Source organism: Haemorhous mexicanus, chromosome 1 (genome assembly GCF_027477595.1).
Source record: "Haemorhous mexicanus isolate bHaeMex1 chromosome 1, bHaeMex1.pri, whole genome shotgun sequence".
In the NCBI taxonomy this organism is placed as follows: Eukaryota; Metazoa; Chordata; class Aves; order Passeriformes; family Fringillidae; genus Haemorhous; species Haemorhous mexicanus.
The window spans coordinates 3,365,142-3,392,128 of record NC_082341.1 but is presented as its reverse complement, the minus strand read 5'-3'; the positions used below and the strand labels follow the sequence as shown (position 1 = coordinate 3,392,128).

General features: G+C 39.4%; 1 protein-coding gene across 4 annotated transcripts in view; it reads left to right on the top strand.

The window, feature by feature from the left end:
• Window positions 1-26,987, top strand: part of ADCYAP1R1 (ADCYAP receptor type I) — a 158,937-nt gene that overhangs the window by 122,174 nt on the left and 9,776 nt on the right. For 2 of the 4 annotated variants that reach the window (XM_059838651.1, XM_059838642.1), the window contains exons 13-17: window positions 3,538-3,607; window positions 6,172-6,263; window positions 20,441-20,524; window positions 25,782-25,911; window positions 26,519-26,560. In XM_059838651.1, coding sequence (XP_059694634.1) covers window positions 3,538-3,607; window positions 6,172-6,263; window positions 20,441-20,524; window positions 25,782-25,911; window positions 26,519-26,560 — 418 coding nt within the window. The remainder of the gene's footprint in view (window positions 1-3,537; window positions 3,608-6,171; window positions 6,264-20,440; window positions 20,525-25,781; window positions 25,912-26,518; window positions 26,561-26,987) is intronic. The other 2 variants (XM_059838669.1, XM_059838660.1) reach the window with 1 other exon arrangement.

Genomic DNA, 26,987 nt, shown 5'->3' with positions numbered 1-26,987 from the left:
CTCCCATAGAGCAGCAGCTGTGGCAGGTAGGATTGGATGTGTATTTACACCCTGAAAAGACAAACTTGGCAATGCTTTTTCATGAGAGCTATGCTTGAAGCTGGTGAAATGTTAGAAAAAATGAGGCAGACTGAGTAAAATTTCAAAAATCAGTCAGTGGTTCTTTGAAAACACAGAGCTGAGGGAAAGGCACTTCTCACCAAAATCCCATTTCCAAGTCGTTGAGGCTTATGCTTTAATTTTGCCTAATTTGGAAATATATCACTGAAAAATTTCCACAAAACTCATTGTTCTGTCAGGTTTTCTTCATCCTTGTTCTTTCAGAATCCCTCTGGAAAGCAAATAAAGCCTTTCCTCCACTGGGGATGCCAGTGCTGTGACCCAATGTTCTATTTTGACATTAAGACAAATTAAATCATTTATTTCCATGCAAAACAAGCCAGAAACCCCTGTTGTGTCATTATTAGGATTACAGCACTGGCCCTGAAAGCACTAATTTCTCTTACAAGTCCAAACAGCCCTTGCATTTTGCAGGTAGGGAGAATGTCTCACAGAAGGAAAAAAGAAAAAAAAAGAAACAAAGAAAACAAAACCACCAAAAACATTCCTATAATTTAGAGCAGCTATTTAGCATGCAAGACATTTAGACAGGTTCTAGCTGAGAGTTTCAGTGGTTACTTTTTAAAAATCAGCCAGCATTGTTCTGGGAGTGGGGGAAAAGCCAGCCTGAGCCCAAAAACATTCTGGAAATTACTGAGCTGGAAAGCCACAGTGGCAAGGGCATGGACTGAAATACAGGCTCAGAGCCTGAGCCCCCTCCTGCCTGTTCCTTATAAAACTGGCAGAGCTCCCTCAACTTCAGCTCCTGACTTCCATCACTCTAAGTGACAGGATTGAGGAGATAAATGCAGCTGTCTGTTGATCCAGAGCTCTGCTCCTGATTTAAGTGGAGTTATTCCAGACATGCACCAGAGATCAGACTCTGGCCTCTGCAGATGGAAATCACATCCCTTCCCAAGCCCCCTGGCTCCCTTCCCTTCATCCATCCTGGAAAAGAATAATTTCTTTCCATCCTGCACTGTAGGGAAGCATTTGACAGAAATTAGGGAGCTTGTTTACATAGTGCAGAAAATTCCAAATGTCCTGTCGTGCATTCCCACTTCTTTTATCTGAGGAGGACATGGTGGTTCCTTCCCCCACATTTATCCTGAAGGTGTCACAGGGACTGGACATCCTTCAAAGTCCTTGAAAATAAATCTCTGAGTGAGCTTGTTTTGATTCACTGTTGACATCTACAGGGTGGAAGTTGGGAATTTACCTCCTGGAAAAACAGGGGAGTGGATTAAGTAGAAGAAAAGGTCTAGGAAGAAGAGAAGAAAAAAAGCAGAGAGGTCTAAGAGTAGGAATTTGTAGGGGATGATGTAACAGAGTGCACATTTAAAGTACCTCAGTGTGGGAAAAAGAAACCCAAAACAACCTCTAAGGTCCTCTTTGTCCCAGCCAGATTCTGGGATAATAACTGGGCTGTTGGTCTCTACAGTCCAGATAACTGGAATTAGAGGTGGATTCCTATCCCTGTAATCCCTTATTCCTACACAGACAAATTGCCATACATCAATATCTACTTTTACAGGTAAATTAATAATTATTAACTTGCCCAGATCCTTCCAACACTGGTCAATTCATTAAAGACTTTCAGGGCAGATTTAATGTCCATCATAAGGAGGTTGAGCTCTGCAAATAATGGGTAATTTTCAGTAGACAGCACCTAATTTATAAATGCATAACAAGAATGAAAAAGATAATTGGTGATTTTAGACAAAAGGCCTGATTTCCACACTGTGGGTGAGGAGATTCCTCTGAGCATTTATCCCCTTTCAAATATTTTAAGTTGGGCATCCAAAGTGAGAAAAGTAGGAAGTATTAATTTGCACTTGAAAATCTCAGTCATCAGTTCCTTAGATTTTGGGTGATCTCAGGGTTCCATGCCATGCAAACAGAAGCTAAAATATATAATTCTGTGTAAATTTTGTCACTTCTCACCAGCTGTACCATACAAATCCTTATTGTTGGTTTTAGGGGAATCCAGCAAAATATCTGAAATGGATAAATATTGAAATTAATAAATATCTGAAAAAAATTCAGATCTCTCCATCTGAAATGCATAAATATTGTTCAACTGAAAATAATGAATATAGTTTAACTGAAAATATAAATTTAAATGAGATTCTAAACCAGGCATCACTCAGCCATTTGGGATTTCTCTCACACACACTTTGATGATGGGATTTTAGCTCTGCCTCCTCACTTTTACACATGTATATCGTTTTGTTTGAAGATTTTCCCTTTTCCCCCAGGTGCTACCACACAACCACTTAAATGACACTGAAATTATAGCAAGCTCTCATGAGACCAGCAGTGTTTTATTCCTGTGTGTTCTTCCCAATTGTTTTTTGGCATTTGACAAATGCACCATGACAGCCTCTGCTGGGACTTTGGCTCATTTCCCAGTGGGAAGGAAAAAACTCCTTCTCAGAACTGCCAGTACAGTTTAGACAGATTTCCATGGTTTTGTATTTTCTAGGGAGAAAATCAGAGGAATAAAGTGGAGGCAAATGAAAGAAAATTTTCAGTTGACAAATTCCTGATGACTTAAAAAAAGTCATGAAGACATTTCTCAATAATAAATAGTAGACATGTTAATAGTGTAGCAAGGCCTGGAAAATAGTTTATTTTTGTTATTTTTCTAGTTCTAAAAATGTATGTCAGCATTAAAACTCTCTATGAATATAAGCCATATATTTGAATGTCCAAGTGCACCTGTGTGAAATAAACTTCTGCAGAATCCTTTGGTGATTTCAGAGGAAGATTCTAATTTTTGGGGTTGAAATGTCATTTTATTTATGATTACTCACTAGCAACAGCTTAACAAAGGAGCTGACCCCAACTGTTGCCCAGTATTTGACCCTTCTCAGATGAATCCTGGATAGGACTTGCAACCCAATGACTGAAAAATCATTCCAATATGTGAACACAACCAGGACCAGGATCCTGGTGTACTGGAAATGTGTAAAAATCCTTGTGTCAGGGCCAGAAACCAACATTCATATCTGTTAACCCTGGAAAAGTAAGTGAGACATCAAACTTTGGAATAACCATCTAAAAACCCCGATCCATTGAGTTATCTCTTTTTTTTTTTTTTTTTTAAAGGGACAGCTTTATGGTTGTAATATACACCCAGAAACACACTTGAAGGGTTTTGCCAAAATATCTAAGCTGTTTAACAGGAATACCATCAAAACTGCCACAGAAATATTTATTTTACTTCCAAATGATTGTGGAAAGCCTGTAAAAGAAAGCTGCAATAAGACAAAGTAAAGAACTATCACCTTGAACTCAGATAAAATAATTCAGGTGCAAAACCAATCTCCCACATTCTGCCCCCTTAAAAACAGTTGTAAGTTCAATAATTTCATTTTTATGTCTTGTTTTCTTTCCTTCTCTTCCCCCATCCCATTCTTTCCTCAACGACTGCAGCTGCTGGGACATGAATGACAACACTGCCTTGTGGTGGGTGATCAAGGGTCCCGTGGTTGGGTCAATCATGGTGAGTAGCACCTGGAGGAGACACTTCCTCAGCTCTCCTGAAGACAAATTTAAGCATCTTCAAATACTTTACCAACTGTACTGCACCCCTGTGCTGGACTGGTGGGCAAATTCTCCATCTTTTGCCACCCACAAAGCCAAGGAATTTAATCATTAAGAAGGATTAATACACATTAAATGATGGAGCACTGCCTGCAAGCAAAGGAGTTGTTCAGTTAAACACAAATGTTATAATCAAGACCCCAGAGCATGAGGAACATTTGTCTGGGGCTGGCAGGGGTGTCAAAGGATGTGTGGAAATTCTGGGCCAATTGGGGTGGCAGCTGGAGGCCAAGTGGGACAATCCAGGGCACCTAAAACAATAGTAAATTTTAAATAGTAAATTTAGGAATTTAAATTTAGTAAATTTAAAAAGTAAAATAGTAAATTTTTCCTGGTCAGTGACCAGGAAAATGCACTCTGTCTCCTAAATGGGATTAACTTCACAGCTACTTTTATTTATCTAATATTAGATTTAAAATAGTACTTGGTCATAGTGTATATTCCAGCAAGGTGTCTGAGCTCTCTTTAATCAATGGAGCTCTTGGATTTGGCTCAAATTTTGTCACATGGAGGACTGAGAGGTTCTAAAGAGCCCTATTTGGGCTTCACAGAAAGCTAAAATTGGAAAGGATCACTGGTCCTTTAGTGAAGTCATTTAGTCCAACCTCCCTGTTTAAACAGGATTCCCTAGAACATGTAATTCAGGATTGTGTACAGATGGATTTGGAGTATCTGAAGAGAAGGAGATATTCTGGTGCTCCAAACAATACCAGAATTTAAAAATGCTGCTGGGCTCCTGCATTTAGGAAAATAAATTGAGCCCTTGGACAATATGGTCAGTGGCACCTGAAAATCTATCAGGTTTGCCAAATGGAAGTGTCTCATTTTGGGCAGTCTAAGTTGCTCTCCACACTCCACAGACATAATTAAACAGGTTTTCAGTGGGTTTTGTGGGAATTCAGACATCCAGCTCACAGGTAACCAATAAAACAGGAAGTTTTATCAGGTTTGGTGTTTCTCCCTGGAAATCCTTGGACAGCTCTGTAAAATCCAGCAACTGCCAGAGAAATCAAAGGAAGTTCAGCCAATTTCAGCACCAAAACAGAGAGGGTTCAATGATCCAAGGTTTTTGTCCATGTGTGAATTTCTGTGTTTTCCAGGCACAGTCTGTGAAGGATCATGTTCTGCTTGGGGAATCTCTTAAACCTGGTTTCTGTCAAAGGAATTAAGAACCAAACAACCAGCCAGGGACATCTGGGCTTCTCCAGCCCTTTGCAGTCCTCAGATCAGACAGAAACTGCTGGAAGAGAGTTCTAGATGCTGAGAACTTCAGACTTTCTGTACTGACAGACTCTAACTCCCAAGAAAGCACTACATTTAACATGAAGCCATAGAAAAAGCTTCCAAAATTGATTGAAGGCACTAGGATTGCAAGTGTGCAGTTTAATTAGAAGTCTATAATATCAGAAGGTGGAAAATTTAGAGTTTGGGGTTTTAGAATATAGTAATATATACAGAACAAGATAGAGGTTTTAAAACAGAGACTAGTCCTTCTTCTTCACCTTCTTCTTTATGAGTTTGAGTGGTGTTTTGTAATTAAACAGAAAAGTCCACATTGCAGACTTTGAGTGATTAGTTATTAAGTTTAAAGTGAAAATAATTTAAATGTCATTTAATAATTATACAGTTTAACCTTAAAAACCTTATAGTTAAAAAATAGTTAACCATTTTATACCTTGTTAGTACAATAGCACTCCCTACCTGTGAGACTGTAACATAAATAAGAAAAAATTAACATTTGAGTCAAGTACCTTCAGGTACCTTCAATCCCAATCCCAAAAAATGAAAAAAAACCCAAAAGCAAAACCAAAAAAAAACCCCAAACCAAACAAAAAACCACATTAGAATGGTGCCCCATGTGAGGATCCAACTCCCCACCTTCAGATTATGAAACTGATGCTGATGGTCATGTTCAGTTCCTGGTCTCCCTATAGGAGTGTAAGATTTTATAATGGACCAACCTTAATTTCCACTGTTCAGGCTCTAAGAAGCTGTGGAGTTGGTGGCAGCCAAATCTCAAGCCAAAGCATTGAAATAAACTAATTTTTTCATTCTCCAGGTTTTAAACACTGTTGGAAGCTGTTAAACTGAGAAGGCTGTTGGTCAGAGAATAGGAGTTAAAAATGCCTTTACTCTCAAGGCATTTATTTTATGATTTTTTTTGTGCAGGGATCTTTCTTTTTGCTCTGCACAGGTTGATAATGAAAAATGTTGAAAGTTTTCCATTGAAGTTTCTCTTCTCTTGTATTGAAACTGCAGAAACTCTGCCTCATTTTAGCTGTAGCAAGGGGGATAAAACCCTTGTGGATTTTCCCCATTGCTCCTGACCATATAAAACTTTCAGACTGTGGTTTGGAGAAGCAAAAAGGAATGTGACCAGCAAGTCACAGGGAATGTCTCATTTTCATACCTTATAAAAATATGTCATTGTCACCATTTTTTACTTTTTTGTCTTTCCCCCAGATAAACTTTGTGCTTTTTATTGGCATAATTGTGATACTTGTGCAGAAACTCCAGTCACCTGACATCGGGGGCAATGAATCCAGCATTTACTTGTAAGTACAAATAAAGCAGTAATCAATTTAAATTACTGATGTACACATAGGAAAAACCCACAAAGTCAAAAAGAAACCTCCGTTGAATTAGGTTGATTTTTGAAAAGAGTTCCAAGTCTATTCAATTATTTTGATTTTTACTTTAATTTTTCAATCCATCAGCCATGAAAGTGCATTTTAATGCCAGCTCTCACCTTTCTTTAAAAGACCCATTAAATAAGCATAAATACAAGATTTAAAACAAACCCAAACCAAATTTAATGTTTTTACATGTGAGTTATCTGAAAATTAACATATTGGTATAAAAATTGTTATCCTCATGGGATGGTTTGCTGTGCTTCATAAGTTCCAGGACGTGGTTCAAAGTTCACTGAAATCAAGGAGGTTTGGTGAAAAGTTTTAATTAATTTTAGGCTGAATTACAGTGTAGGAGGATCCCCTAGACATGCTTATGTCCATGTTTCTTGTAAACTTCAATGCAGTCCACTTAAGCCAAACATTTCACACACACCCCCTTAAAATTGTTTTAAAATCCTAAAAACACGAATCCTAACATTTTCCTCTGGATGTTTGTAGCTTTGTGATTTATATGTTTTTTTTTTTTATGCTGGAATCCTTTTTTATTAGTTTCCATCTCATGTGAGGGCAGAGGTTGGCCAGTTGAGGTGGTTGTCATCCTGACTTTGAGTGCATGTAGTCATTTTCCATATAAAAATTATATAATCCTCTAGAATAATGAGGATATGGGGCAGCACCTCTGGTGCTGGCCTAAACACCACACACATTTGGTTTTGGGATTTTTTTTTTTGTGAGCTTGAGTGTTTTCTTGCACACATAAATGTAGGTAGGACTATTTAATGTAGTGCTCCTGATGAAAACAGGCAAGCTATGAACACCTTAAATAAAACTAAAAGATGTTAGGGTAAAGTAAGAGATGCTTATTTGGTAGCAAATACAATTATCCAGTGATGAGTTTCACCCTAAGCAACCACAACCATAATATAATGATGATGTCATCCATCTAAATGAGAGTTTTCAGGGGAAAATATGTGCTCCATCTGCCTATTTTTCTTTTTTCCCCCCTGTTATCTAGTTTGAATATGTAATAAATAATAATATTTTCTACATCAATTTTCATGTCTGTAGCCAGACATCCACTTCCTGAAAGCACTGCCCCTTTCATCTTGCTCCAAACTGTGTTTCCACAGCCAAAAATAATGCTTAAAATGGATTCTGTGGGTGGATTTACCTCAGAAATAAAACTGAGGATGAGACTTGGTTAACTTGTGCATGGTCTGCCTAGGGCTTGCATGAAGGCTTGGATGTTCTGCTAGGAAGTCATCCCTGAGTTCTTGGAATTTAACTAACACCTGGGATGTGCAGAGCTGGTTCTGAGTCTCAGTTTTTCAGTGCATGTTTGGTGTGTGCTGCACATCTCACGTATGAAGCAAAGCATGCCACGGACTCCAAAAGATTTACCTGGATTATCCAACATCCCTTCTCATCCTGGATCAATATGGTGACTGGGTTTTGCTGGTGTTTTTCCTATGTGTATAGTTAGCCACCAAAACCAAGAGAAAACTTCATATTTTCTGTTCCATTCGCTGCCATTATTTTTTTTTTCTCATGTTTTTTTTGCAACTTTTATAACCGGGTGTGTATAAATCGATCTCGCATTGATGTATGTGTTATGGAGTGGAGTGTTGTTTATCCAAACAGTTCTGACAGCAGAAAAGCTCACACAGGGATGATAAAAAGGAATGAAATTGATAATTCTGTGCAGATATACACCAGACAGAGTCAATACTTGTGCACACATGCCCTGTAAAAAGAGAGCTTGTAAGGCAGGGAGACAATAGATCATATTCTGGTTCTGTCACCATATTGAAATATCTCACATTTAGACTCATGTTAAGCATTTTCCATGTTCTATTTTGCTGCTTCAACCTATTGAAGCATCATTCCATCAGACCAAATTCCTCACCCAGATCTTTATTCCAGAACATCTTTAAGCACTTTCCTTTTAGTAGGTGAGGAACAGTGAGGTTGAGGAAGGATTTTCAGCCTCTTTCTGAAGGTAATACCTCATGGATCTGCAGCAGGGATTGAGATTTATTCTAATATCAGTCTTCCATTTTTTGGAATAACCCTTTAGACAGCTGGTACTTCCATCATCAAAATAAGAAAATGGAAGACCCCAAAAACTTGGCTACTGACTTTGAGCAGGATTATTTTTTTATATGTTTGGTACATATTTAGATTCAGATCCTTTTAATGATTATTTTTGTGAGAAAAATCTACCTCTGGTTCTGCTTCACAGACACTGTGGTGATGGTTCTGCAAAGCACTTAAGCCTGTTTTTGGTTTTTCAAGCCCCAGGGATGGGTTTAAATTCAAAGATTAATCATTTATTGCTACCACTGTGCATTCATTATTAAAATCTCCCACTGGAGAAGCTGGCTGGGAGCTATGACAGGACCATGGCAGAAGAGAGCACTGCAGGGGAACTGAGGCTTAATTAATGCAGTGTGGCCACTGGAGAATGTGAGATTTACCTTAAAATAAATCAAACAATCATTTGTATCATTTGCCATGCATTACCAGGGCTTTACCCCCATAAAAAAAAATTTCTAGACTTCCTTTCTAAACCACCTGATCATTGTGTGCAGCAGCCTTTGCCTTTAGGCTGACAAAAACTTGGGAACACATTCCTCACAATTTTCCTGGAGTGGCCAAGAGCTTTGGTGGTTATAAACTTCCATTTTACCCACTTGTGTATTCAGTCATCCATCTCCAGCCTCATGCCTCCCCAACCTTTCTTCATGCCTTTAGCTCCCCTTGGAGCTGCCTGCATGCTGCTGAGACCCCAAAGTCCCACCAGGCTCTGGGAGAGCAATCACTCCATCTTTCTTTTACTGATGTTTTTGAGAGAAACTCCTCTTTACTGCTGAAAATGTTGGGGATCTCTAAAACACAGATTCATCAAAATGTCTAAGCAGCTGAGGTAGGAATTCAAAAAATTGCATAGAAGACACCCCTTTAATGATCATTTTAATTCTATTATTATTTTGGGCTATTTTTCTAAGAAACTTTCACACTTCCTCCCAATAGTCATCATAACCATGAGTTACTTTTTAGTGTGAGGAGTGCCAAAGATGTTAAGATTTTTTCCTTGAAACATGTCTGGTTTCAGTTAATCTTGTGTCAGTCCTGAATAATTCTGACAAATTAAGCATTGAACCAAGGCAAAATCAGTAATGCAAATGGAATAGATTTTTAGCTGAGGGACAACTTCTGAGGTCCCCAGGAGGTGGGGAAGCATAAAGAGCTATTGATTGTATTGTTAGAGTAATTAAGACAGCTATTAACGAAGTTCAGGCAGGTTTCTCACCCCAGCTGGTGAAATAAAGAGCAGTAATGTCCAGTGATTACAGACATAAAATGGTTTGGGTTGGAAGGGGCCTTCAAATCACCCAGTGCCACACCCTGCCATGGGCAGAGACAACTTCCACTATCCCAGGCTGCTCCAGACCCTGTCCAACCAGGCTTTGAAAAATTCCTGGATCCAGGGGCAGCCACAGGTTCTCTGGGCACCCTGTGCCAGAAAATAAGTTTTTCCTAATACCCAATATAAACCTACTGTCTTTCCATTTAAAGCCATTTCCCCTTGTGACATGTCCTATTTAATCTCACAGAACAAAGGACCCTGTCTTGAATTGGTGCCAGTAGTTTCCATGCAGTTATAAATTAATTAACATGACTCCAAACAGAAAGAAGCCCCTGATTTTAGCAATCTTCAATTGCAGCATGAAAATATCAGTGAAGGCTGACTTGGAACAGAGGCTGGACAGAGCTAAAGAATAAAGCAGGGATTGATTCCATGGATGCACCTTGGGCAGCACCAGAGCCCAGCCAGGGCTGCCCCCAAGATGACCCAAAATGGCCCCAAAATGCACGAGCGCTCCTGGGGTCTCTCCCTGGGATCAGCTCTGCTCCATTTGCACCTTGCAGTTCATTGTCCCAGCCCAGCTTTAGCCCAGGCACTCCCACCCTGCTTGTTTTTCTCTCTCCAGCCCACGGGGTTTGTGCTCCTGGGCTGAGATTTGGCTCATTTGTCCTTGGTGCCCAGCTGGAGCAGGAATTGTTTTGTCTCCCTGCTCTGTGCACAGAGCTCACCATGCCCTGATGTGAAGCTCAGACCCACACACTAAAGCAGCACAGAATCTGAAAAATACAAAAGCTAAAACCTGAGGCATCAGAAAAAAAAGTAACAGATTATTTATGGATAGTTACCCCATGTGCTGAGAGCCAAGGAGCACCACATCAGGAGCCCATGAATTAAATGGGATCTCACAGTCCTGGGGACTGCAAACACAGATTCACAACCCTACAATGGCTGGTTCAGCACCCAGAGCAGCCCAGCAGGCCCACATTGTTTGCATGGATTTATCATCTATCAGTTTCTTCCCTGGAATTTTAGGAAATGGATAATAAACTCATCTGGCAAAACTTCACTGTTTTTACCATGAAAAATCCAGCCAACAGTGTGTAACCTGGTATGTCAGAATTTGTTTTCAGACATCCTGGTTTTGGCCAAGTTGTTGTAGAGAGAGTACATCACCCCCCCCAGAAAAAAAAACATATTTCTACAGAAATGCCTACACAAAGACCAAATTCACACTGTTATCTTCACAAGCATTGTTGCATTGCTGAAATATTCCCTCTTGAGAGAAAATCATCAGCATCACTACCAAAACAACACCACTATTATATTTAGTAGGTGCATGATGTAGATGCATGCTGGAATAACCCTTTAGATTAAAAAGACCCACACATTTCCATCAAATCTTTGGTTTTTCATTCATTTTCAAGTATCAAGCACATATAACTGAAAACAATAAAAATCTTCTTTTTATTTCATTATGATTTCCAGTTTATCACGACTGGTATAATTTGGGAGGGGGAAGCTTGTTTCTGCTTTTGCTTTGACAGATTCTTCATAAATTTTGTATCACATGTTGAAAGCTCAATGAAAAGAAAACAAACCCCACATATATATCTAGCTAATTCAGGTCTACGTCATTCCTCCAATCAGCATCTTGCTGGAAAGAAAGGAGAATCATGGCATATATCATAGGTAGGTATGATTTTACCTATGGTGCAACCTAGAGGGTTTAGGGCAGCAAAAGCAATGTTGTAACCCAGATGTTTTGGTAAACAACACTCCTCTAAAATTCACCTCCAAAGTCACTGGACACGCAGTGATTCATTCTGCTACCGCTTTGTCTTGCTGCAAGTGCTCAGACTGCCAGAGTTGGTGATTATTGACAGGTCTTGGTGCCAAAAGGCTGATTTTTTGACAAGCAGATGGCAGATGTTGGATGGACAGCGTGTTCTCTAGGAGGGCACTGCAGTTTCTGAGCCCCAGGTGCTGCCAGCTGGGTGCTGGGGCACCCAACGACCCATCAACAAAAGGAACTTGTGTCCTTGGGTTAATCCTTTTCCACCACAGGAAAATCCACTGGGAAACACAGATGATGGTCATCTGATGTCAGTGCATGATCAGCAGGGACCTAGTGCTCATTTCTGAGGCATGCCAGGGGAGTAGATACTTACTGCTTTGGTCAACACTAATTCTTGATTTCTTTATTTAAAGTGCTAAAAATATGTGCTCATTCCCTCCTGTACTTTTCATGTGAATTGCCCAAGGCAAATTATTACTTTGGGTGCTGGTTTGATTTTTTTTTTTTTTTGGTTGTTTTTGACTTTGGAAGTTTTGGGTGGAAAGGATGGGGATGTTCATTTGTGCCAATCTTTTCATGTAGGGATTGGAAAAAACCTGAGTGTACTCATTAGGAATGTAAGATCATGCAGGCTGTGTACCATAATTAGCAGGAGTATAATTAACAAGGATTTATTTATTTTCAGATAAAATAATCAAAAGCCCTATTCTGCTTTGATTGCCTATCTGAGGTTTCAAATGCTGGAAAATCAAACAGCACAGAGTATTTAGTGTGTTTATAATGTCCCTTGGAGCTTTTATGGCTGCTGAACAACTGAGGGTAAAATGCACCTAAATCCCTCAGGTGCCTTTGGCAAGGATAGGAAGATGAATTTTTGGTTGTCAAATCTACTTTCCCAACCTAAACACTGTCTTTCATCCAGTGCATCCTTTACATTCTTGCATAAATGATGAGATTAGACCTAAAACTATTTCCACCTGGAAAAGGGTTTTGTCATCTTATGGGCCACCAGCCAGAGGAACATTCCAGAAGAGCAAATCAATATTTATAAAGGAAATTCCATTGCATTTCCAATCATGAGATTTGGTGAGATCTGATTTTGAAATCATGGATCACAAATCTTATTTCTTGTTCATGAAAAAGGGTTCTGCTCCTATTATTTGGAAATCTTTAGAAGGCAGATTTTGGGGTGCAAGGCCTTGGTCTGCACAGGTGGTGTCTGTGTGGTGGAGGCTCACTCCTGTCCTTTTTCCTCTAGCAGTAGTATTGAAAAATAGGCTGACTTTGTCTTTAAACACTATTCCTGTGGCTGTAAGACATTTTTATGGGAAACTTGATGGTTTAAATGGATATACAGACAGAGAAAAGGATACAATGGTGATTTTTGTTGTTGATGAACTCATGAGATTTTGAAATCTTCCTGGGTTTCACATGTAAGAATTCTCTAATGATGACTTAAAATTTCTCCATGGCTCCATGCCAAGATCTGTGGCAGCCTTAAAGAACAAAGTTCTTTGTCCACAAGCTGCATGCTAAAAGAGTCAAACACACACCTTTTATTTCCCCCCCAATCTGTCACAAGAGCAAGCCATGAACTGAAAAAGAGCAATTTTGCATTAGAAGAGAAGCCACTAAAATATGCTCCTTCTCTTGAAAGATCAAGGAAGTGTGAAGGTTAGTGAGGGAGAGAATAATGCCAGGTTTTATCCAACACTGCAATTCTCTTTATAGAAATGATTTTTATATATATTTTTTAAGAAAGCACAGCAAAGCTTGCTGCACTCTCAACTGTTCTATTGAGGGTTGGATTAGTCCTAACAGCTCTGTTTCCACAGAGTTTGAGGCACCAAAAAAAGGCTAAAGAGTGTTTTATGAGTTCCCATTGAAATGTTAGCGTCATGTATCTGGAAATTTCAGATATAAACACTTTTCAAAGATAGCACCAAAGCCATCGTGGCTTGGTTGCCATAACTGGTATGGAACAGGGCTCAGAACACCCAGGGGCTCAAGCCACAGGGATTTAGATATAAGTGCTTGCATCTGTAAGGTGCCTGTGTAAATTTAGGATTTTGCCCACGCTTGTGCTGTCTGAAACACTTTAGATATCTAAAATTGTTCCAGCCTTGCTCCTTAAAAGGCCACAAATACTTTAGCAATGTGCACAATATAAAGCTTCATATTGTAAAGGGAGAGTGGCTGCACTTCACTAAATTTGCTGTAACCTTGTAAATTTTGCCACACACTGGAGCTTCCTGATCAGCAAAACTGAGGTAGCTTTCAGGAAGAAAATGTAGAACAGATCTCAAATGTGTTTCTGAAGTCACTGCACTTGGTCAGAGTGAAAAACCTCATTTTGATGTGTATTGATATGCTTCAGTTGTCATGGAGATCAGCAGGATAGGGAACGCCCACTGCCCAAGGCCACTCAGCTTTTTGAATTAGCCACGGGTGCAGGATCTTTTATCAGAGTAGCTTGCTTAGATCCTGGGAAATATAATGGGTTTGGAGAATCAGAAGAAATTTCAGAAGTTTCAAATTGAGCATTTGTGGTATTTTTGGGGTCCCCAGGACAAAGGAGAAATTGAGAATCTGACTCCATGTTCTTAGAAGGCTAATTTATTATTTTATGTACTTATATTATATTAAAGAATGCTATACTAAAACTATACTAAAGAATAGAGAAAGGATACAGACAGAAGGTTTAACAAGATCTAAAGAAAAACTTGTGACCTCTTCCAGAGTCCTGACACAGCCAGATGGTGACTGATCCTTAAGTCAAAACAATTCACATTTTGGATAAACAATCTCCAGACCACATTCCAAAGCAGCAAAACACAGCAGAAGCAATCAGATAATTATTGTTTTCATTTTTCTCTGAGGCTTCTCAGCTTCCCAGGAGAAGCAATCCTGGCAAAGGGACTTTTCTAGAAAATATGACAGTGACAACATTAAGTTGGGAATATCCAAAAAAACCATTCTGGCTGTTTGTCCTTTTCCTCATGCATTGCTCATGTCTAAGTTTGCTGGTTTGAGTGCACTGTTAGTCTGAAAGGGATAGACCTGACTTTTTCTTTGTCCCCAAATCAGTTTGCACCTCTGATTCTTTGAGTCAGTTACTTTTTGTAAAGGTGAAGGTGGAGCTGAGGCAGCTGGTCATGCAGCAGTTAATGTGAGACTGCAGGAAATGGGGAATAATTCTGACATCTCTGATCCTAAACGTGCTTTCAATTTATACCAAGGCTCGATGCCCACCAGCAAATATGGTCTTCCACTTAGTTTTTCCCACCATTCACAGTTTTGCCTCTATCATATGAGGACAACAGGAATTTACTTTCCCCTCAGTGTCTCTGTTTCTCCTTGCCATTGATTTATTGTGTCTCACTTCAGAAGCTGGCATTGTTTCACATCCAGTGGGATTAGTTTTACATCTGGAGAATTTTTAGGATGTACTCCAGGCGAGTACACAGCCTGAGGCAGGGAGGGGACAAAGAAGATGGTGCTGTCCCAGTGCAGAAGGTTTTTTGATCCAGAAAGACAAATTTCTTGTGAGGATCTTGTGACTAACACTGTGTGCCCAAGGAACTGTGTGGTGCAAAGCAGGTAATCAGTTTTCTAAGAACAAATTCTGCCTGCCTTGGAGAGTAAAAGAACATCCTCAAAGGCCACCAGGCTACAGAGGCTTAACACAGAATGAAGTCTCAATGAAGGTTGTTGAAACAAATGCAAACTATCTCAAGATAGGACCAATCCAAAGCCATGTGTAAAGTTCATATCACAGTCTTAGTCCCACCTGTATCATTACTGAGGGATTTCCAAGCTGTAATTCCTCTTTATATTTCCAATGAAAACACTGGAGTTGTTCAGCTGATTAAGTGTCTGCAAGCCCTGGTTTTTTTAACAAAGGCAGTGCTCTCTTTTTTCATGAAGGAGAGTTGTAGAGATGGGTTGTACTGTGAATCTGCAGGGATATTGTAGAACATGGAAGGCAGGTGGGTCAAAACAGCATAACTGAAGCTTCAGAGCTGCAAATTATATAAACCCAGAGTAGTTACACTGATGCTGAGCTCTGCCAGCTGACAGGAACCAAAACCTGTCTGTAATGCTTGAAAATCCACTTCTTGTGTCAGCCTGGGACAACAAACTCTCTGTGGGCTTTGCTCGTTTGCTTTCTTTTGAGGACAATCAGCTAAATCCCATTGTCAGATATTTATGCCTGGATTTGGATATTCATAGCACTAAAGCATTCAAACTGTTAATTTATGCAAGAATCTCATTTGGAGGGGTGCATTTTTCTCAATGAGCATCCTTTTGTCTGCTGCACCTCAGTGATGTCACTGCACCTCCATCAGAATGATTCCACAGTGCACGACTTGGATCTGTGCTCTGCACTCAGAGACAATAACCCAGCTTGGGAGAGCAGGAGCTCCAGAATTAACACAGGGCAAGAATCAGGACACAGAACATTGAAGCTACAGCTGTTTTTATTGTAAGAATTCTGCCCTCTGCTACCAGCTTTATTCTCTAGAGCACAGACAAATATTGGGCTTATCTCTTTGTTATTTAACTCCAAGTATAGCAATGGTGTTCTCCTTCCTTTTAGACCACTCTGTAGAAGTTAGAAAAGGCAAGAATAAGCACTGTAGATAGGGTTTTGGGCTCTCTTTGACCATTCTGCTTCACCTTCATGCCTCAGATCTACTCAAGGGTCAGATTTACTGGACAAAACATTCCAGTAAATTCACATTTGTTAAACATTTGTTTTTAACCACAGCATTAATCTGCAAGCCATCATTCAGCTTCAGCTTCTTATTTTGGTGGCATTAGCAAGGAAAAGTAGAACTCTAGGTAACAAGGCTAAGAGTTGGGATTTTTTTTCCATTAAAGGATAGAGACACAGTATTTTTTTTTAATTTTTTCCCCCATGAAGAGCACAATATTTGTTGTACTTTTAGCAAGACAGCAGGGCCTTTACCTGGTTTAATAAATCTATCCCACTGAGCTCCTTCCACAGTCAGTAGAGATCTATCCAGTCCAGAGGTTAAAATCTTTTAGTACAACTTATTTCACTTCAAACAAGTTCAAAATAGGTCTGGTAAATCTCTTTATGGCCTGTTTCTCACCAAGCTGGCATGGGGTGAAAAAGGAAAAAGGCATGCAGCTAAAAAGAATTAGAGGAAATACAACTAAAAGACAACTTTGCTGAGGAGCACCTGGGCTTACTCTGTCTGGGTGAGAGGATGAATGGCTTTTCCTGCACACAGTGGGTCAGCCACTGCAGGGATGGAATTGTGGGATCTCTGCTCACAGAATAAGTTCTGTTTTCCAAACTGCCCCATCTGATCTGTAAGGGCATGGGGTTTGTAAATGTAGTTGGTGTTTCAAAGGCAAACAAGTGCAGCTTGAGGGAATCCTCAGCTCCTGAGCAGCAAGGAGATGTCTCCCAGCCTAGAGGAGTATCAGCTGAGGGGAAGAGGGTGTGTGATATAAATGATATACTAGACAGATCTACTTTTCAATTTTCTCCTCTCTCTCCCATACAATCTCTCTGCTTCCACTTTGGTTAACTTTCTACTGTATTTTCAATGCTTTATTTCATTGGTTTGTTTCTGCATTCCTTCTCCTGCTACTGCACAGCTGCCAATCCTACTCATGGTGAGGTCACATAGAATGACTCGAGCAGGGTGCACAAAGATTCTCCAGGAGGAGCAGTTTTAATTTGCATGAATCCAGGTCTACTTTTTCTGCATTTCCCAAAGGATTCCCCTTCAGCACATTCAGAGACAAGGCACAAACCTCATCATTCCCCACGTGTTGGTGGCGACCTAAATTCAGAACCCTGGCCATTTTCATGATGGATGTACTTGGATAATGCAGCATAACCTCCTTCCCCTGGATCAGCATGCTCGTTTCCCTCCTCTTAAGCACCTCTGAGACATCTAGAACCGAATTACAACTCCTTTTGCCTCAGATTTGTGTTCTCTCTCATTTGCATCGAGACGTCCAGGTGTTCGGTGGCCTTCAGCCACATCATCCATGGCTCATTTCACCCCGGGAGTGTTTAACTTTTTCTTTCCCCTTCCACCCTAGCACCCTCCCTCTTCCTCCCAGATGCAGCTGCAGTCCCTGCCCAGGACACTTGCGGTGAGACTCAGCTTGTTTGCCTTTAGCTGTCTAAAGTCTCGTGCTCGATCTGAGCAGTCCAGTCGTCGTCTATGGTCACTCGGGGACACCAGGGCACCTCCGTCAGACAGAGCATCCCCTGTGCCTTAGATGTCTCTGTCACACAGGCCAGCTCAGCCTGGAAGTCCCTGTTCTTCCCCTGAGTGAGTTCAAGGTGATAGTTCAGTTTGGAATCTGTCTTTGGTAGAGTTAGATGTGACCGACTCCGTTCTCTGTGTGCCTACAGAGGTCTGAGGATCCTGCCCTGATTCGTGCAGTGTTTTCATAGCCATGCTCTCATTTTAATTCATTTTTCTTATATTTGTCTTTTTTTTTTTTTCTCCTTCATGTTTTTTTTTTTATTTTCTAGTTCCTGCCTCCTCTGTCTCTTCTCACTTTCTCCCTTCTACCAACGTCTCTACTTTGGTGATAAAGTTTGCAAAATAAAAGGGGAGGGAGAAAGGAAAGAAAATGCCTATAAATTCTGTACTCTGAAGATCTGGGTCACTTTACACCATCTAAAATCAGAGAGATTATTCTACCAAAATTAGAAATGGCAGAATATAAGTGCTAACAGCCCTAAAATATTCTGGTTTTCCTAAGAAGGACTAGCATTGTTTTCCATCACAAACCCATGTGCCAATGTCCCCTCACTGGGTGTGGAGCAGCAGTTAATCCATAGATAATATTTTCAAAATCAAGTCTGTTTTTTTCAATAATTCTAGTAAATACCAGGTGCTGTCACATTAGATCTCTTCACCAGGAAAACCTATTAAAAAATCAATTCCTGTCAAATGAAACAGGACATAAGCAGTAAAGGAAACATGGATGGGAATTTATTTCTAGGTTGCCATGGCAACATTAAGTATATCATTAAAGACCACAAACCTCTACAACAACCCATGGCTAAGACTTTTCAAAGTGATTATTGATTTTTAGATGTTTCCTTTTCAGGTTCTGTACCTTAATATGCCTCGTAAGTGCTTCTTTTCAACACAGGCTGAGCAGCCCTCTTGTGGTAAAAATTGGCCTGAGAAATGTGTTTCAGATCAAGTGATCAAAAAAATGAGTGGCACTCAAAATCCGTAGTCACTTCTGAAAGCCTCAGTCACAATAAAATGGAACTATCCCTTAAACCTCCTTGCTCATTTTTCATCAGCCTAAGTGGACAATTGATGCCCAACTCAGCTCTGTGAAAAGCAGGTGGTACAAAAATCGAGCACAGAAATGCTAGTGTAAAAGGAGCAGTCATTTTCATGTCTACTTCCTCAGCAACGTCCAGAAAATGAAATTCATGTTATGAGTTGAAACACACTTACTATATCCATTTGCTGGATGTGTCCATGCCCCAAGACTGTGTTCTTTCCAGCTCTTACACTGTAATATTTAATAACATCACAGTTATCCGGCTTTAATTATCCAAGAGGAAGCAAAACATGACTCCAGAAATGGGGATTGACTTAAAGGACTTAAAAGTAGGGAGAAATTTAGTATGTTTTCAATTCATCTTGGTTTACTCTTCAGATTATAAATTCCATGAGTTGTGAACACAGATCTTAGACTGTGTAACAGAAAATAAGTTGGGCTTGTTTGAATAAACTTAAATGTTTTCCTTGAAGGCAATTGCTTAAAAATCAACTTTTATTATCCTTTATATAAATGGAGATTTATCCTTTATTGTCCTTTATATTAATGGAGATTTAGTCAGGGTACTCAGTGGTGTTTGGTGATGATCACATCCTACAGTGGACATCTAAAAAAGGTCAGATGTACCTGGCCAATAAATGTGTATTTCTCTCTCAGCTGTTTATTCTGATGATTCTCAGGGTCCTAAGGATGTCCATTTTGCTTACACATCTCTTCTGTAAACATCCAGCCTCTCCTGAGGTGAATCCCACCAAAACAACCACATGTTGATAACAAAACAAAAATTCTCCCCTTGAAAGTCGACAAGAAATCACTATTTTAAATTTTCATGTTTTTCAGCCCAGATAGAAAATCTCTTATAGGATCTCTCCAAATGCCTGCATGTTTCAGATTACCCTCCTTATTGATTGATTTAAATGAGCCTCTCCTGGCTGGTTGGAAAGGAACTATTTTGTTCTCTGTTCCTAAATCCAACATGCAGGGAGGGATCAAGGTCCTGCTCCACAGTGTATGAGCCTGCTGCTTTGATGAGCACACTGTCTTAAAAAAATAAGTGGTACCTCCAAAATTACCAGCCAGACATTCAGATTCCATACTGAGCTCCCTCCCCATCACCAAGAAAGATGGAAAAACAGCTTTGGTGTCCTTACTAGAACTCTTTGTTAAAAACAAGGGGTCCACACTACAATGAAAATGAGGAACACCTGATCCAATTCACCTTAGATTGATCCCCATCCTAGGCGTTTCTGTTACTCTCTGATTGTTCTCCATGAGCATGCAGTCAACTCCTGTTTAATCTATTGTTCTGTGCCCCCCTGTACCAAACCAGACCACGCAGGTCCTGTGTATTTGGGATGCGGCAGCGCTGCCCCCCTGCCCTCAGGGTGTTTGAGTTTTGGTTTGTCCGTGAACCAGCACATCACAACGGCCAGCAACAGCCAGTGCACTTCAATTTTTATTTAATTTTTTTGATTTCTGCTTTGGTCAAGCAGCTGGTTTGTGCTGTGAGTCCATCCTGTCGTGTCCGCTTTCCATCTTTGTGACGTGCCTCATGAAATGTGTTGAAAGTGACCTACCTTTGGCCTGTTCACGATATGCTGAAAAAAATGCTAATCTTGTCATATTTAGCAGCTGCGTTCAGAAATGCTACTGTAAGCCTAAGAGGGCTAACCAGCACTCTTGCAAGATGTCAGAACTATCAACCATTACCCTGTAAGTGTACGCACTCCTGTGACATTACTGTGTGTGTATGACGCATGTTGCAGTTAAATGAGTGGATGAGAGCAGAGGGGAAGTAACCAGAGAGCAAAGCCTTCATTTAGTTCTTGTTGCATGTAGAATTTTTTCTTTGTTCTTGTTCTGTGCTTTTGCTGATGCGCCACGATCGAGGGTTTTAAGGTTGTTTAAATTATTTTTTTTTAATTTTTTTGTAATTATGGCTGATGCAATTGATGGTTTTGGGTAGTGTCTGCACAGAATGAATAGCTGTTCTTTATTGTACAGCAAAGAGGTGAGCACCTTCATACTGAGAGAAAATGTTTCACCTGAAAGTTTCCTAAAATAAACCGGGTGAGGTTGAGTCAATCAGATCCTCAGAGGGTATAAAACATCTTTTGTTCATTGAACTGAGTGAAGTTAACTTATTAAACATCCAGGGGTGAGGAAAGGCTAAAGTTGACCTCACATCAAAATGAATTGTGTCCATCAGAAGTTATAGAATCACTGAGCTGGAAAAGACCTCTAAGATCATCAAGTTCAATACAATATTGTCAAATATCATCAAAAATAGAGTGAGGCATCCAGAAGAGTGAATAAAAACCATTCAGCCAAGAGTTGTGTGAATTAATCACTATCTCATAGTCCATCTGACCCCTTGCTCCTTGCACAGGGAGCCCACAGGTTTTCACAGATTCATGGAATCATTAAGGTTGGAAAAGAGCTCCAAGGTCATCCTCTCATTTGAGGAGAGAGCTCCAAGAGCTCCAAGGTCATCCTCTCATTTTGTTTAGATGAGGTGCAATTTCAGACATCTATAATATGTTTTCTGATGATGTGTCTCCTGAATTTCACAGCAGTTCTAGGGGTGTGAACCAACATTCTCTGAGGTTTCCTGACACACAGACCCCAAATCCAGGATTATGCTAAAGAATATTTAGTAGTTTTCTTCAACACCATTAAGGAAAAAAGATTGGTTTGTAACTTAACTGCTTATATGGCTATGTTTTTAGTTGAGAAAAAAAAATTAAAGTGAATTTTCTGTGTGATTTCATATATCTTTAAGGTATTTAAGAAATAGAACAATTAAGATGCTGAAAAATATTCAGTCAACAGACTGGAACCATGCAAAAGCAGACAGAAATAGAGAAGACAAAAAGGAGCAGCTCCATCTTCTACAGAAAGAGCAGCTGAAAACTAAGAACAGTTAGGTAAAGCTAGGAGTTAGGTTTGGGAGGAGATAATTTGAAATACAAAGTTCAGTGCCTAATGGACATCCTGATGGAGCACAGATGTCATGTTGGGCCTTTGCAGAGAACCAAATTTTACATTAAATGCAGTAAATTTTACATTAAATGCAGTGTTTATGAAAGATGGGAGACTGATAACTCTCTAAGGTGAAATCTTCTGCCTAGTCAAGGGCAAGAAGAGTTCAGCTTAAACAGGAGGTATTTAAACCTATGGTTTTTTGTGTCTTGTTGAAGTATGAAAATTTTGGTAAGCTCCCCTGTTTAAGTCCTTGGTATGAAGATGTGGTTTGTGCACAGAAAATCAAAAATCTGGAATCATTCAGGTGTTACCTCAGGTGTTTTGGAAGTGATGCTGAAGACCTAATTAAATTTTGGAAAAGATCTGTCAGGGAGATTACTGAGGTTCCTGAAGGTCACGTTATTATGTTCAGCATTTTGTGATGAAAGAGATCTTCCAGTTTATTAAACATGAGCTGTCTTGAGCACTTCCTTATAATGGCATCCTGTGCCTTCATGGTTTGCTCTTTATCCTTCGATTTGAAATATTGTCAGGATTCTTTTTTGCACAGATTTATCACAGAGATGATGAATGAACCTTTGGCCAGAGAAATTGGGTTCCTCTAATCTAAACCTCACAAATCGACGGGGCTGAAATTTGTGTGACAAACTCAGTCCAGGGTCCCTTTGAGGTCAATGGGTAGATTTAGGATGTGATAAGAAATTCCTTAGGGGCAGGGGATTTGTCCTTTTGTGTCAGTGATTCTTGCTCTTCATCGACAATAAAGGGAATTTAAGTCTGCATTTAATTTAACTAAAAATAGATGCCATCATTGCAGATATGTCACAGCATTAAGTTAAGCAATATATACATAAATAGATGCACTCAATACCAACAGGAGTCACCTCTCGTTAAAAAGACATCTGTAGCAGACAAGAATTATGTTTTAAAAGTGTGTTTTTCTCTGCATTGATTTTAAAGACATTTTAAAAATAATTTCATTATCAATATCTACACTATGTATGTCCAGACCTTGGTGAGGTGAATGTTGCTTTTCAGGACTACACACCTTGATGTCTTATTGCAGAAGTTCATATTTGATCAAAGCATTTCACTTAGGACAGCTTTTAAACTGGGCAGTTGTCTTACTGTAGAGAGGCAGGACTAAATGGCAAAATAACAATATGATCTTCCTTCAAAGTCTATGGTTTGGAGATTTTTGCTTCTTTTTTGATTTTTTTCTCTCAAAAAGGTTCAGAGGTTGAGACTTCAACAGTCTCCTTAATAAATGTGGATGTGGAATGGAAATATAAAAGCATGATTCTTTCAAATACTGGTAAAATTAGACAACGTTCTTATTTAGGGTTTCTTTTAGCCTAAAGTTCTAATTTCATTATTCCCTAGAGGAGAGAGGGAGAACAGAGGACAACATTATTTGTTTGTACTAACACTTAATGGAAAGTTCACATTCACAGCCATGCTACTGGAGAAAGTTTTATGTTTGAAGTGATTTTAAGGAAAATAACAGCTGAAAAACAGAATGTCTGCCTTAACAAAAATTTATATTCAAATTGCTTTTTTTTTTTTTTTTTTTTTTTTTAAGTAGCCTTAAGACTTTCCTCTCCCTGTGAGAATGTGAACAAGTCTTTTGCTAGATCTTTTGGAGAGCATTGTCTTCCAAACAGCCACTTGAACAATTATTGGCATCAGAACTTCTAGATCCACCCCCCTCAAGTTTCTTTCCAGTCTCAAAGAGTGGAGGCAGAAAAGAGGATTAATATCTTTGGCTGTTTCACACCTGAGAATTCCACTGTGTCATTGAAGATTTTCATTCCCTGTTGCACATAAACTTATATATCTCACAGGACCTGCTTAAAGTCTTCTCTCTTCCCAGTGTTCATGAAAAAAAAAGCAATTTATTATCATCTATATAGACATTAATGTCTCTCAAGGCTTTTCTTATCATTCAAATCTTTTTTACCTCTTTATTGATCTTAATAATCAATAAACTTCTGGATATGTTATTTAATGCATTTTCTTCCTCACTTTTATGATAATATTGAAGACACCACCTGAAATAAGTTGATGGTGGCATTATATTTCCAGATCCTACAAATGAATTGTGTGATTAATCAGGTATGATTAATGCCAGAAAACTGACAATAAAAAAAGACTTCCTCTGCTTCTTCCCCTGAATTAATCTCCCAAGAGAGCAGTGAGACAGAACATGTTAATAGACAATTCTATTCTGATTTTTAGATCAAAACAATATTTATCCTTTTGTTGTTGATGTCATTAAGTCTGAATATAAATGCTAGAAGATATTGAGAGATGATTTTTTTGTCCAGTTTATTAACTTTAACTAGTTTTGTTTTTTTAATTTCATAACTGCTTTAAGACACTTATATTCTTTACATAGCTTTTTTACAGAGATAACATTATTCTTTAGGCTCCTCCTCAAAGTTTCTGTTCCTTTTTATTAACCTGATTGCATAACCAGGGAGAAAAAGGACTAGAAAGGACTCCAAAAGCTCTTTTACACTGGCTCACTCCTGTATAGATTACTTTTTTAGAGATCATCAAAACTGGACACTCTGACTGCTCTTTATCACCCTGTTCTGAGGTTGTTCCTCTCTTTTCAAAAGATTTTGGCCAATCTAATTTTTTAACCCACAAGAAGATTCTTCTCTGGTTTATGGGCTCTTCCACCAAGACCTGAGGTTTGGTGTCCATCAGATTTATGGCTCTTGTGTGCTTAGTGCAAGAGTTGAGATGAATTTATCCCCACTGGGACCCAAAGTCTGACTGAGAGGCAACAGCACTGCACTCATGTCCCATTCCCAGATCACTGCTGGAGATAATTGTGCTCACAAAATTCTTGAGATTATGTTAATTAACTCTTCTAAAACAAACACATCATTTTGGGTTATCACTGAGCATGAATTAGCAAATTCAAACCTGTCTGCAATGTACCAAAGAGATAAAAGCAGAGGGGACGTTTGAGTTTGAACAAATATGCAGCTCTCTGAAAAATCTTTACAGTTTTTTGCCTTCCTTTGTCTTCCATCTGCCTTCTTCACTTACCTGAACATAACCAACGATATTCTTCCCCTCTGAAAATGTCCTGGAGGGTTTTTTGATCACTTTGTTTGTAATAAAGCACTTGCCTTGTTTTCAGAACATTTGCTTTCTCTCTGCTCTCTTTTTTGCTGCTCAATCACAGTGACACTCACCAAAACATGCACAAGTCTTTGCTGCCCCTGCTCTGGGGGAATTTCACCAGTAAAGGGCTCACATGTAAAACATTCATTTCCAGCCCTTTTGTTTATATCTGCTGAGCTTAATTTCCCTTTGAAACCTCTTTATTCTGGGCAGTGAAGTAGTTAAACAGTGGAATTGCACTTAGGTTTCCAACAGTATAAACTGAGCCCAAAATCAAACCTTCAGGAATAGTTGTGAGTACAGGAACATGCAGGGGGGTTAACTTTTACTTGTATGGCTGTTGGTTTTTTAGGTTTATTTGTGTGGTTGTTTTGGAATTTTTTTGCTGTACAGAAACATATTCACACAGACACACAGACACACACATACAGAAATCAACAAAAAGTGATTCAAAACTCCACTGGGATTAAGCAATTGGGTGAGAGGTTTATAATTGTATCATAGTAGCAGTCTGAATCCCTTAGCGAGATTCCCCTCATTTTTTGGCATGGTGGGAGAAAATTCCTGCTTATAAGAATGCAAATAAAAATAGCAGCAGTGAGCATTAAGCATAATTCATGTGCCATTACTGTAGCAGTGTGAAGAAGGGGCAGCAAACTGCAGTGTGTGTGCAAAGAGTCTTTGGGAACAAATAGGAATGTTGCATATTTGTTTGTATAATTATGCGGTGTACGTATTTCCCAAAAGTCTGTCAGCAAAATATTTTCTGTGCTTTCTTCTTCAATTAAAGTGCAGGTTGCTAATTGCAAGGCTGCATTAAAGTTCTTTCCCTCTGTTGTGACAGGAGACTGGCTCGCTCCACCCTGCTGCTGATCCCTTTGTTTGGAATTCACTACACGGTGTTTGCCTTTTCTCCTGAGAATGTCAGTAAGAGGGAGAGGCTGGTGTTTGAATTGGGACTGGGATCCTTCCAGGTGATTACACACTCAATTCAGCTCTCCTTAGAGCCCAACCTCTGTTCTTTAGAACTACTCTGCATGCACAGCTCTCAGAGTGTGTCTCTGCTCATTTATGTGCATGTTTTGTGTTACCAGGATTTTGGGGTTGTTTGTTTGCTTGTGGTGTTTTTTTAACTCCAGCTATTTTCTATCAAATGCTTTATTAAAACAACACTATATTACATTAATACTATATTATAACTCTACTAAAGAGATACCAAAGAAAAACCCGTGACTGTCTTCAGTCAGGCACACCTTGGAGTGGTTGGTTAAGGAAACAAAACAATCCTCAGCAGAATCCAATTGACAAATCCCTTCAGGTAAACAATCTTCCTAACACATTCCACATGTGCAAAAACAACAGGAGAAGCAAACAGAGATAAGAATTGTTTTCTCTTCTTCTCTCTTTGCTTCTCCAGGAAAAACCCTGGGAGAGGGTTTTGCTTCTCTCTTTGCTTTTCTAGGAAAAACCCTGGGAGAGAATTATACTTCTCTCTGTTCAGAGAATGTGAATACCACAATTTTCTGTCATTCCTTCAGGATTTTAATTACTTTTTTTTTTTTTCTCCTCCCATTTCCCTAGGGTTTTGTTGTTGCTGTTCTCTACTGCTTCTTGAATGGGGAGGTAAGATTTTTAATATTAAATGTTCTTCACTCATCATCCACATCCCATTTTCATGTGGGAGTAACTGCTGTTCCAGCTGTCCATTCTAACTCATCATCTACCATAATCCCTGATACTTTAGTCTGAATCTCACAATTCTCAGAAAAAGAAAAAAAAAGAAAAAAAAGAAAGAAAAAAAAAAAGGACTCATGATGTCTTTATCAACCCAAAGCATTGGCCTTACCAGAGATGATGGCTCAGATCAAGGCTTCCTGACAGGGGTAGGATACAGCCAGGTCTCTATCGAAATGTCATCCCAGGTACAGAATTTTGCCCTGGTTTTATTGAATTTTGCCCTGTTCTTGCCAGCCCACTTTCCCAGCCTGTTCAGCTCTCTCCATGAGGTCTGACATGTCTCTGTCCCCACCCAGTTTGGAGCCATCAGCCA